The sequence below is a fragment of the Girardinichthys multiradiatus genome, chromosome 2 (genome assembly GCF_021462225.1).
Source record: "Girardinichthys multiradiatus isolate DD_20200921_A chromosome 2, DD_fGirMul_XY1, whole genome shotgun sequence".
Taxonomy (NCBI): domain Eukaryota; kingdom Metazoa; phylum Chordata; class Actinopteri; order Cyprinodontiformes; family Goodeidae; genus Girardinichthys; species Girardinichthys multiradiatus.
The window spans coordinates 27,300,038-27,314,005 of NC_061795.1; the positions used below are offsets into that span (position 1 = coordinate 27,300,038).

The 13,968-nt window shown below is 39.1% G+C and overlaps 1 protein-coding gene across 2 annotated transcripts in view; it reads left to right on the forward strand.

Moving 5' to 3' along the window:
* LOC124860970 (FERM domain-containing protein 5) overlaps positions 1-13,968 on the forward strand; it is an 89,011-nt gene that overhangs the window by 48,165 nt on the left and 26,878 nt on the right. For both annotated transcript variants that reach the window (XM_047354586.1, XM_047354594.1), the window contains exon 2: positions 13,672-13,776. In XM_047354586.1, the coding sequence (XP_047210542.1) occupies positions 13,672-13,776 (105 nt within the window). The remainder of the gene's footprint in view (positions 1-13,671; positions 13,777-13,968) is intronic.

Genomic DNA, 13,968 nt, shown 5'->3' on the forward strand with positions numbered 1-13,968 from the left:
GTCATTTTATATAGGCAGCTATATCTTGATACGTTTGCAGTTGTGAAAGACTCCCTCCATTTGCTTTGTGAGATGTTCAAAGCTTAATACTATTTTGTAACTTTAACCTTAAAGTGTAAACATCTCTGCAGCTTCATCCCGGACCTGTCTGCTGTGTTCCTTGGTCTTCATGATGCTGTTTGCTCATTATTGTTCTCCTATAAAGTCTTCATTGAACAGCTAGATTCATACTCACACAATGGTGACTTGTAAAACCCTGTATATTTGTTCTTCCAACTTACAATTACTGTATGTGCTACTTTGTGTTAATCTGTCACATAAAATAAAATAAAATAAAAAACATTGAAATTTGTGATTATGTTGTGACTAAATGTGAAAATGTCAGGGGGTGTGAATACTTTGCTATAGGCAATGTCATAGACCATGAGGGATTGCTTTTAGCAGTAACTCCTCCCAGTTAAAGATGCTTTAAATATGTTTAGCTTAAGTACTGATTTTCTTAAATTTAATTTATAGAAGTGAAACACTATATAAGCTTACAGGCACAAAATCTCCACTTGGTATCCCATAAAGCAGTGCTTCTGGCTGTGTTGCTGCTTAACAACAGTAATTTCTGTAAGTGTGAACATGTCTTTGCCTGCAACTCCAGTGTTTATGTCTGCTACGATGTGTTACGGCTGTAAACTTAAACTAGATGTAGTTAGGCGGCATGCTCTGAGAATCTGCAGCGCTGCACCAGTGCGTGAGAAAAAAAATGTTAGGTCTCAGGGGCTGCAAATTATAAATTATACATGACACTAAATTACAGGCTGAATCAGCCATGCTGAGTCATTTTTACAAAGGATTTCTTCACACTGGGGGAAACTGAAGCCGCACATCAGCCCTCAAACTGTGCAAAAAGCCCTGAAAGAAAAAGATATCAAGCATTGTGTATATGCTAATCCTTGGAATGACACCCATTGTGCTGCTTATTTTGTTTTAGGGATATTTGTCATACTTCTAAGTCGATGCTATACAGTTGGCGAACAGCTCCAATGTTTCTTAAACAGAGAAAATTATTAGTTGGCAAAAATTATTCCAGTAACTGGATTATGTGGTTTTTATTTATTTATTTTTTTGTTTTGGGATTTATTTATTTTAACCTGTCCAGGTTGTACCCCGCCTCTCGCCCATAGACTGCTGGGGATAGGCACCAGCTTCCCCGCGACCCACTATGGAATAAATGGTAGAAAATGACTGACTGACTGACTGATTTATTTATTTTAAGATTTTTCACTAGAACAAGATGAGAGATGTAACAGAAAAGCTATTAAGGTGAAACTGGTAGTGAAAACCATCAGTGGTGGGCTGGATGACTCAGAAACCCCCATTGAGAAACATGTTACAAACACCTCTGCAATAAATCTGCATCTATAAAGACACTTTTTATTAGCGATGGTACATCTGTTTGGAAACCAGAAACCTTATAAAGCTGCTTCAGATATTTCCCAGTGACTGGTTTTAAGTGTCAATACTGTTATAGACGCTTTTTGATGCTGAGCGAAACACTTTGGAAAAACACTTTTTTAAGTAGCACCAGATAATAAAAGTAATCTAAGGGCTTTTTGCATGCAGAGGATCTTAAAAAAATATTTCATGAATCCTAGTGATGTAAAACGAACCATAATTAATCACAACAGGTCACCTTCTTCTACTCATGTACCAATTGTTGGAGCTTTTGGTGGTGGACAGGGTTCAGGAAGGACCCTGACTGGTCTGCGGTCATGCTTTCCCATAACGAACATACCTGTGATGCACCGTTTGTTCTGAAACCTTTCAACCAGAACCAGAATTAACGTCCTCCGCAATTTGTAGCTCATCTGTTGTAACGGACCACAATGGCCAGCCTTCACTCCATACGTGCATCAATCAGCATTGGCCTCTTATGATACTGTTGCAGCTTCACCACTGCTCTCTGTTGGACCATTTTTGATACATACTAACCAGTGCAGACCTGGAACACTCACAAGAGGCACAGATCTGGAGATGCTCTGACTCAATTTGGCTCTTGTCAAACTAACTCAAAGCTTTATTCCCAGTTTCACTGCTTCTAACACACCAAGTATGAGGAAACTATGTCTATATTGCTTCCACTGGCAGGTGCCATGATGAAGAAATAAATATCATTCACCACACCTGGCAGTTGTCATAACTATATGCCTGATTAATGTAATTTTATCCTTGTCAAACACTGTTGTCTCTTGCAGACCTTTGTAGGTCTTCTAATTACTTCTGTCATCTTTTAATGCCAAACACTACAAGCATGAAGTTAACCAACAAGGAACAACATTAAATTACTATATGCGAGTTGAACCAGATCAGCCAGGCAGGACATTATGGGTTGCATCAGCAGATAGACTAACAGTGGGAGATGAAAAAAATGTATTTCATTTGCATGTAAATATATATATTTTTTTTTTCAAAGAAAAAAATCCCAAAGTGCTTCACAAAAGGAGAGCATAAACATTTAAACGTGATTATAATTCAACATGGTTAAAAAGACCAACATTTGTTAAATTGTATGGATACTTAAATACAAATATAATAATATTATTAAAAAGATCTTAAGGAAATGGACATTTGAATAGGAACATCTTCAGCTACTTTTTACATATGTCCAGACTCTGAGAACAACACACAAAAATAAAGGAAGCTCGTTTGACCATTGAGGTGCACAAAGAGTGATCTTGTATCCGGTCCTTGGGGCTACGAGTAGATATTGGTTTCGAAACCTGAGGGCTCGAGTTGGAGTAACTGGCTTCAACAACTCAGTAATATAAGAAAAAACTTGACCATTCAGGGATCTGAAAGATAAAGTCAGGATTTTACAATGAATTCTGACATGAACAGATAACCATTACAAAGACATTAAAGGGGACATATCATGATTATAAATTCTTCCCTTTCACACATACAGGTCCTTCTCAAAATATTAGCATATTGTGATAAAGTTCAATATTTTCCATAATGTCATGATGAAAATTTAACATTAATATATTTTAGATTCATTGCACACTAACTGAAATATTTCAGGTCTTTTATTGTCTTAATACGGATGATTTTGGCATACAGCTCATGAAAACCCAAAATTCCTATCTCACAAAATTAGCATATCATTAAAAGGGTCTCTAAACGAGCTACGAACCTAATCATCTGAATCAACAAGTTAACTCTAAACACCTGCAAAAGATTCCTGAGGCCTTTAAAACTCCCAGCCTGGTTCATCACTCAAAACCCCAATCATGGGTAAGACTGCTGACCTGACTGCTGTCCAGAAGGCCACTATTGACACCCTCAAGCAAGAGGGTAAGACACAGAAAGACATTTCTGAATGAATAGGCTGTTCCCAGAGTGCTGTATCAAGGCACCTCAGTGGGAAGTCTGTGGGAAGGAAAAAGTGTGGCAGAAAACGCTGCACAACAAGAAGAGGTGACCGGACCCTGAGGAAGATTGTGGAGAAGGTCCGATTCCAGACCTTGCGGGACCTGCGGAAGCAGTGGACTGAGTCTGGAGTAGAAACATCCAGAGCCACCGTGCACAGGCGTGTGCAGGAAATGGGCTACAGGTGCCGCATTCCCCAGGTCAAGCCACTTTTGAACCAGAAACAGCGGCAGAAGCGCCTGACCTGGGCTACAGAGAAGCAGCACTGGACTGTTGCTCAGTGGTCCAAAGTACTTTTTTCGGATGAAAGCAAATTCTGCATGTCATTCGGAAATCAAGGTGCCAGAGTCTGGAGGAAGGCTGGGGAGAAGGAAATGCCAAAATGCCAGAAGTCCAGTGTCAAGTACCCACCGTCAGTGATGGTCTGGGGTGCCGTGTCAGCTGCTGGTGTTGGTCCACTGTGTTTTATCAAGGGCAGGGTCAATGCAGCTAGCTATCAGGAGATTTTGGAGCACTTCATGCTTCCATCTGCTGAAAAGCTTTATGGAGATGAAGATTTCATTTTTCAGCACGACCTGGCACCTGCTCACAGTGCCAAAACCACTGGTAAATGGTTTACTGACCATTGTATCACTGTGCTCAATTGGCCTGCCAACTCTCCTGACCTGAACCCCATAGAGAATCTGTGGGATATTGTGAAGAGAACGTTGAGAGACTCAAGACCCAACACTCTGGATGAGCTAAAGGCCGCTATCGAAGCATCCTGGGCCTCCATAAGACCTCAGCAGTGCCACAGGCTGATTGCCTCCATGCCACGCTGCATTGAAGCAGTCATTTCTGCAAAAGGATTCCCGACCAAGTATTGAGTGCATAACTGTACATGATTATTTGAAGGTTGACGTTTTTTGTATTAAAAACACTTTTCTTTTATTGGTCGGATGAAATATGCTAATTTTGTGAGATAGGAATTTTGGGTTTTCATGAGCTGTATGCCAAAATCATCCGTATTAAGACAATAAAAGACCTGAAATATTTCAGTTAGTGTGCAATGAATCTAAAATATATGAATGTTAAATTTTCATCATGACATTATGGAAAATAATGAACTTTATCACAATATGCTAATATTTTGAGAAGGACCTGTAAATCGTTCAGTTGTGATCTACATAAAATGTTGCTGCAATGCTTTGGTCTGAACTCCATGTTATTGCAGCTCCACAGGCCCCACTTTTAACCCTGTTCTGAGGTGCGTCTGCGAGCAACTCGTTTTGGTGTGATCTCTTTAAATGCTACTGAGGCACTTCACACTCCGCCCCCTCAAGGTCACAGAGCGTTCCTCTCCACCCTATTCGGCCATTTTTGTAAGTTGATAACAGAGAAACAATTATGTAGCAGCACAGAAACAAGACAAAAATGACAAAAACAATGCAAAACTGTCAGTCAGTCATTTTCTACCCCTTATTCCATAGTGGGTCGCGGGGGAGCTGGTGCCTATCTCCAGCAGTCTATGGGCGAGAGGCGGGTACAAAACTGCAAAACTGTTTATGTAATAATACTATTCAAAACACACAGTACGGTTATGTCCTCAAGGAGTTAAAAGCAAACAGTACTAACATGAGCAGAAGGCACGATGCTACTGCTATCAAAACAGTGGTCACGACGTCATATCAACACACAATAAATTAATGTCTAAAATAAAGTTTGTTGTCAATTTGTGCAGCTCACCGCTTTGCTGTGTCCGTCGTTTACATAGATAAAAGGAACTGACCCCTTAATCAGATGAAGTCCTTCAGCGAATCCTTCTTGATATTGGTGGAGGTTGACCCAAACAGAATATAAAGATATCTGCGCAGCTCCCGGATAGACTAAATTCAACTTTTCTGCACTCCTACAGACTCCAAGTACACAAGAAAATGTATTTAAGAGCTAAAAAAGTGGATTTTGCAATGCTATGTCCCCTTAAAACAGAAGTGTTGTGGCTTTAAATTTCGACTCATGAGAAAGATTGAAGCATTACAGATGATAAGGAAGGCAGGTACGGAGTATGTGAAAATTAACCTTCAAAGATAATGTTGGTGCCTAGAATGTATAAGCCCTTGTGTAAAAATCTATTTGACAGCGGTTTAATACTTTTGCACAGCTGTATAATTTATATGTACAGTAAATGTAATAAGCATGTTGACTTAACATTTAACATTCACTTGGGTGTCTGATTACAACCATTAGGCAAAAAAATAACTGCTGATATTAGACTTTCTTTATTGTCTTTACTTTGTGTTTGGTCAGTTTTTTCTTTGCATCTTGTCAGTAAATCATGTATCATTCGAAAGCCTGTTTATTTTCCCTTAAATGGTGACACATTTGTAAAGAAAAGGCATTTGTGGTTTGAGCAGCAGAGTTGGGTATGTGGGTTGTGCTTCACTGCCAATGCTAAATAGCGTTTGGTGGAGGCAGTGTGATGGTGGGGGGGGGGGGGGGGGGGGGGGGGTTGCATCTCCCTCTTTGGAAAAACAAGACTTGTCAACACTATTCAATCTTGATTCAGAGAGACATCAAGAGGAGATTGTGCAAATAATTATATTTTAAATTACTTTGAAAACAATTATCCAAATCATTCTATCCAGATCACAGGCTGCATATAATGGGCTAATAACTCTCTTTAACAGCTGCTGGTAAGTTAAGATGACAGCAACATTCAATGGTGTGCTGATCAGTTGGTTCCACACTGCAGGGGGTGAATCCTCTTGTTTAATTTTTCTTATGTGTGGGTGGATTTCAACATTTTTTCAGTTTCAACTTACCTCTGTTTTCTCAATAATCGTGTCAATCCAAGCTTATTTTTAATACCAGTAGTTTCATTTTGCACAGGTGTTTCTAAAGTTGTGCTATGCCTGCAGACGAGGCATGAAAGATCTTAAAAGCCTCCATTAACCTCTAAAGAAATCTCTTAAAGAGACAAACCTGTCAGAGAGAATAGATTTAGGGCCGCTGTTGGGAACAGAATGATGGAACAGCAAGCTGTGGGAATATATTGAAGGAACAATTTTTGTGCCGAATGAGTCACTGAACTAGATTGTGTGGAGCCAGTGGGCTGCACGGTGGCGCAGTTGGTAGCACTGTTGCCTTGCAGCAAGAAGGTCCTGGGTTTGATTCCTGTCCGCGGGTCTTTCTGACATGGAGTTTGCATGTTCTCCTCGTGCATGCGTGGGTTCTCACCGGGTACTCCGGCTTCCTCCCACAGTCCAAAGACATGCCTGTTAGGTTAATGGGTCTCTCTACAGGTCCTTCTCAAAATATTAGCATATTGTGATAAAGTTCATTAATTTCCATAATGCCATGATGAAAATTTAACATTCATATATTTTAGATTCATTGCACACTAACTGAAATATTTCAGGTCTTTTATTGTCTTAATACGGATGATTTTGGCATACAGCTCATGAAAACCCAAAATTCCTATCTCACAAAATTAGCATATCATTAAAAGGGTCTCTAAACGAGCTATGAACCTAATCATCTGAATCAACGAGTTAACTCTAAACACCTACAAAAGATTCCTGAGGCCTTTAAAACTCCCAGCCTGGTTCATCACTCAAAACCCCAATCCTGGGTAAGACTGCCGACCTGACTGCTGTCCAGAAGGCCACTATTGACACCCTCAAGCAAGCGGGTAAGACACAGAAAGAAATTTCTGAACGAATAGGCTGTTCCCAGAGTGCTGTATCAAGGCACTTCAGTGGGAAGTCTGTGGGAAGGAAAAAATGTGGCAGAAAACGCTGCACAACGAGAAGAGGTGACCGGACCCTGAGGAAGATTGTGGAGAAGGGCCGATTCCAGACCTTGGGGAACCTGCGGAAGCAGTGGACTGAGTCGGGAGTAGAAACATCCAGAGCCACCGTGCACAGGCGTGTGCAGGAAATGGGCTACAGGTGCCGCATTCCCCAGGTCAAGCCACTTTTGAACCAGAAACAGCGGCAGAAGCGCCTGACCTGGGCTACAGAGAAGCAGCCCTGGACTGTTGCTCAGTGGTCCAAAGTACTTTTTTCGGATGAAAGCAAATTCTGCATGTCATTTGGAAATCAAGGTGCCAGAGTCTGGAGGAAGACTGGGGAGAAGGAAATGCCAAAATGCCAGAAGTCCAGTGTCAACTACCCACAGTCAGTGATGGTCTGGGGTGCCGTGTCAGCTGCTGGTGTTCGTCCACTGTGTTTTATCAAGGGCAGGGTCAATGCAGCTAGCTATCAGGAGATTTTGGAGCACTTCATGCTTCCATCTGCTGAAAAGCTTTATGGAGATGAAGATTTAATTTTTCAGCACAACCTGGCACCTGCTCACAGTGCCAAAACCACTGGTAAATGGTTTACTGACCGTTGTATCACTGTGCTCAATTGGCCTGCCAACTCTCCTGACCTGAACCCCATAGAGAATCTGTGGGATATTGTGAAGAGAACGTTGAGAGACTCAAGACCCAACACTCTGGATGAGCTAAAGGCCGCTATCGAAGCATCCTGGGCCTCCATAAGACCTCAGCAGTGCCACAGGCTGATTGCCTCCATGCCACGCCGCATTGAAGCAGTCATTTCTGCCAAAGGATTCCCGACCAAGTATTGAGTGCATAACTGTACATGATTATTTGAAGGTCGACGTTTTTTGTATTAAAAACACTTTTCTTTTATTGGTCGGATGAAATATGCTAATTTTGTGAGATAGGAATTTTGGGTTTTCATGAGCTGTATGCCAAAATCATCCGTATTAAGACAATAAAAGACCTGAAATATTTCAGTTAGTGTGCAATGAATCTAAAATATATGAATGTTAGATTTTCATCATGACATTATGGAAAATAATGAACTTTATCACAATATGCTAATATTTTGAGAAGGACCTGTAAATTGCCCTTAGGTTGTTTGTGTGTTGCCCTGCGATGGACTGGTGACCTGTCCAGGGTGTACCCCGCCTCCTGCCCATAGATTGCTGGAGATAGGCACCAGCTTCCCCATGACCCACTATGGAATAAGCGGTAGAAAATGACTGACTAGTTTCATTTTGCACAGGTGTTTCTAAAGTTGTGCTATGGTGCTCGCCTGCACATGAGGCATGAAAGATCTTAAAAGCCTCCATTAACCTCTAAAAAAATCTCTTAAAGAGACAAACCTGTCAGAGAGAATAGATTTAGGGCCGCTGTTGGGAACAGAATGATGGAACAGCAAGCTGTGGGAATATATTGAAGGAACAATTTTTGTGCCAAATGAGTCACTGAACTAGATTGTGTGGAGCCTTGACAATAATGACTAGTGGATTATCCAGAACTTTTTAAAGGAAACAGCCTCAGCTCTGTAATTTAGCTTTGATTGTTGTTGATTTTTTCCTAACAGCTATTTTTACACAGCATACAGCACCAGTTTTAAAAACAGACTTTGTCCAAACAGGAGGCGACATCTATTGTAAATCTGCTGCTGGTGGAGGAGCTCGACAAGAACAATGAAAGCACAAATTCGATACATATTGCTATTTTATGCTTTAAGGACATTTCTATAGATTTTGATGCAAATGAGTATCCTAAAAAACAAATTTGTTAGGATCAATTATATGAAAATATTATTTTCACAACCCCACTGAAAATAAAAATGCCCAGCAAGGAAGAGCTGTTGTTCCAATCCTGGTCTGGTATTTTTGGGTCTCTGGTAGATCTGGTACTTCCTACAGAAAGCAATGCAGTTTAGGTAAAATTAGAGATCCTAAGTGGTCCTTTGATATGAGCGTGCATGTGAATGTTTATTTGTCTCATATGCCTTGTCCTGGTCGCTCCCCACCTCTTTGCCAACTGACTCCTGGCAAAAACACCAACCTGCCAGTCAGCCTGAGCAGGATTAAGCACCCATAGAAGATTTTGAAGTGGTACCAAACTCCAGTTTTATTGTCATTCTAAACAGTAGTTTGAACCAACATTTTTGGCTTTATATGACAATATTTAATTATAATTGTAGTTTAAGAGGGCCGCATTTCAACTGTAGGTGGTTGTGGGTTCAATTTTTGTTTGAGTTGGAGCTGAAGTGGGGTTGAGATTTAAACCATAGCAGCTCAGTTAGGATCCTGAATCCCTCTGACGTATTAAACAAGGCAATCACTCAATCTCCCAGGACAAAAGAAAGGAATCTGCACATGAAACCAAAGAAATCCCCTCGGGACCTAAAGTACCTTTAGCCTTAGATGCACACTCTGCTCACACACACAGACCCAGTCCAAGGAATCATGTTTCCGCTCCTCTCACTATAAAGTGATACAATCTTTTATTAATGGTCTGGGGCTGCTGTGTCGACATGGAGACCATTTTAATGATTAATCTCAAAGGAAAGTGCCCATTGTAAATGTTCTAGATCTGCAGTGCTTTTTTTTCAAATGGATGTCAGATTGATCTTTTTGAGAGATCAACTCAGTGTGTTACCTTATTCATTCATTAGTGAGGATTGAATAATTCATCACAAAATATAGACTAAGGTACAAAAAAAATTTCAGGATATGAAACAATTTATGTTTTTCTTATCAGGTTACATATGTTTGGAGTCCCAACGCCTCAAATAGTTTAAAAATGTATAAAATCAGTCAGAAATTCAATCAATCAAAAAAGATGTGAATAAATTCCTTGTGAGTTACCGAAACAATAAGACATTATTAAAAAAATACAAAAAGATGACAAAATATGTTAATTGCTGCAGTTTTCCAGATGAAATGGGCTAACAAAGCACCTAATCAGGTCATCTTTATTGGATACAACTAATGTAACAAACACATTTAAAAATGCCATCTTCGGTTTTCCAAGAAAGTGTGTTGTTTTAAAATAAGTTAACTGAATAACTTGCTAATGGGTAGTGGGTGGCTTACGGTGTTGTTCAAGGTGTAAGCGCTGTAAAAGAGTGACCCCAGCACCCAACACTAGACACTAACGTTTCCTACTACGTTCAAAGTAAAGTTCTTTGTTTATGAAACAGGAAAGCAACTGTTTTTGCATGATTAACCGCAAAGAAGCGCGAAGAAAACACATTATGAGACAAACTATTAAAAAATAATCACAACAAAACTTAGAGAAAGCAAGATAAGGAGAGTCTAGCAGTTCAGCAAACATCCCGCTGTGCAAAGATCATCAGCAGAGCAAGATGTGCATTTATTGAAGACTTTTTGTGGTGTTGCGTATCGAGTCATATGATCCTTCAGAAATAAACAAAAAAGCTGCATGTTTTTAGGTGAAGTGTTAACAGAAAATATTATATAATGTTTTCATATTTTTATTTGCATCAAAGAAATTTGGTCAAGAGTAAAACATTAGATGTTTTTGTTCTTTATTCTGTTTTTAAAATAATTTTTTTTAATCATGGGTAATGGACAAGATTTCTAATACTAAACTCACTTATTAATAAAAGAGAAAACTACAGAACAGAGTGTGTCTAACCCGACTAAGTTGTTTGTTTTAAAACATTTTGATGCTGGTCAAAAATCAAAATACTAGTTTTGTAAAACTGCTGAGGCTCCTGGTGCTGAGAGACAATTCAGATAAGAAAGGGTCCGTTAGAATTAATTAGAAATATCAGGACATCCTTTCTCTTCTGCAGTCACTTTAACATGGTAATTAGAGAGAATAGTGGAGAGTAATTCATCCAGGCTGTTGAGGACGCACAGGGAGCCAGAGGAGAGGAGGGGTAGAAGCAGGGAGGTGGACAGGAATGATGCAGAATACTAACAAAGCTTGGTCTTTCTTTGTAACAAAAGAACAGATGCCCTTTCTGATTGAGTAAGTCCTCTGTTCCAGAATGCTTTGAATGTGTGTAGATTTCTTGCTGTCTAGGGATCACAAGTTTTGAATTCTGTAATTTCAAACCAATCAACATCATTATTTTAAATACCATATAAACAATTTAAAATAAAAAAATATATTTGCAAAACTATCAAGCAGATGTCACAAGAGGTCCCCGACTAAACTTTCCTGTCCTGTCACATAATTACTACCAGCTTTTTTAGCAGGTGGTACTTTTTAATGCAACTTGCTATTTGCTCATCCAATTGTCTACATAAATACAGAGAAACAAATGTTGACCTTCTCCTAAATGTATGGTTAATGCAAATTTTAAATGTAGGTCAACTGTCAGGGTAGAGAGATGTTTTATGCTTAGTAGAGCTATTTGAAGAGCAGGTCTGGCATTGTGTTTTGTTCCAGAATTACAAGGAAACCTAAACTCAAGGTTGTACACATTTAAAACCTTGGATTTGCGAATTAGCCCCTCTGACTTTGTGAAAAGGTTACTTTAAATACACCACCGGAAGAACAACTTTAATACAGCTTTTTTGTTTTGTTTTTGTTATTTTTTGTGTAGACACAACACTGATTCATCCCTTTAGTTTGGGATGATTTATAAATTAGTTCCAAATCACTTGGCAAAGAAACAAAAACCTTTCCTCTAAAAGGTCAGGTTCTGGACTGGAAATGAGTGAAAAAAGCATCAAGGGTACAAAGAAAAATTTTAAAAACCTTTCAGACAGTCTTCACAAAACTAATTTAGTTTGTTATTTAAGGTAAGAAAGTCTGACTCCTTAGAAGGAGAACTTCCTGAATCATTCAGCAAAACAGGCTTTTTAGGAACAAGATTAGGAGCAAATCTAAGACCTTTGCACAGAAAAGTCTAATTTCCAAACTGATCACCACATTTATTTGAGTAGCCTAGAGATCAGATTTCTGTAGAGGTCCATTTGAAATCTAGATGCTTAACAACTAGAATAGTTACATCCTCCTAAATTCCACAATTTGTGAAAATCACTTCATGTATTTGTTAGACTGATGTCATGCAATAAGTAATAACGAATGCATAGTTTTGCTTCTGAGGCTTGCTCCTCAGTTTTCTAGGTCTGGTCAGTTAGCAGGCATGTCAGCTCTGTTAGGGATATTACATTGGAGTAATAGTCTTGAAGTGACAGCGCCGAGCACCCATGAAGCCCCTCAGTCGCTCTACAGAAAGGTCAGGCTACCGGCGGCTGTTGCGTTCCAGTCAGTGTTTGGTCACATATAGTCAGGCTGGTTAAACAACATGCCCGGTATTGACAGCCCCTTGTCTCTAATGAAGTGCCTGTTATCTGCAGCATGAGTTACGGCAGGGAGGAAAGCACTGCCTGGGGCATTTCAATCGCCCATCGTTTTAAACTAACACAGAGTGAGAAGAGGAGGAGCAAGAACTATAGAAAGATTGATAGCTGGATTATTGCTTATTTATGAGGAATATAAACTGTAATAAAATCATTATACAATATCTTAATCAACTAAATGTATTTCTATACAAAAAAAATGTTTTTTTTTTACAAAAACCCTGAAAGATTTAGTAAAAATATAGCCTAGAAGTAAATGTCAATTTAACTGAAACAGTTGTCTCCTGAGGCTTTCTGTTTATTTAAATTAGCATCAATTTGAATTAAATAATTAAGTTTAAATAGGTCTATGCTTGCAAAATGACAAAAAAGTGACCTCATTAAGAAACACACAATGAATTGGTTGAGTTAGATAATTTAGGCCTAATCGATGTTGTGTTAATAGGCATGTGTTGTTAAATACAAAACAAACAATAAAAAATAACATAATAAAAAACAAGTTGTAATACCATGCAGTTATTGTACCTTTATCACAGTTCAGGCTTAATATGCAAACGTATATTATTAATTCAATATTTTGCAACCATTTTTTTTCCATCTGACTCAATGCATTGATGTGTCCTGTTGTAATCCCTCCCTATGTTAATTTAGAGCACTTGTCAAATAGAAAAGAAACACTATGTTAAGGAACAGTCCATTTTCCTACTAAACAATCAGGCAAGAGGTGTTTAGTACGATAAAATTGGTTTGTCCTACACTGTCCTGCAACAATATTTGAACTACGCTACCATGAATAGATAAAAAGGCTTAAAGCACGTGTTTGACTGGATCCAGTCCAAGATCTTCGAGTATTCCTCTAGACATGGCTAACCTTTCAAGATCCAGAACCCAGCATATTAGCAAAGCCCCTTATTGGGTCACTTTTAATCCATCTTCTGTCTTCTCGCTTCTCTTTGAGCCTTGTGATAGGATTTATTTCAGACACAGATGGTTCTGGTTGCGGATTATTACCACAGAAATCTGAAAAAAAGAAAAGCTTCATTTATCAAAAGTTTCATTTTTTAAACTCTCCCTAACTTTTTGTTGGGCCTAACCATTGTTTCTTATTATCCTCTGTTACAGCGGGATGCAAAAGGACAGTATCTGTTTGATCTCATCTGCCACCACCTGAACCTACTGGAGAAAGACTACTTTGGCATCAGATATGTGGATCCAGACAAGCAGCGGGTGAGCATGAGTGTGAACAAGGCGGAGGCTCTTTGGAAGCATTTTTGTTTTCATTTTTGTTCTTATTAAGATGCTTTTCATTCATCCAAGTGTTTTGCAGGAGGGATATGTTTTAATTGGATATTATTCAAAATAGATAACCTAAACAGCAGTAGCAAATAACCAGTTTTTATCATTACGTTTTTAGGATTG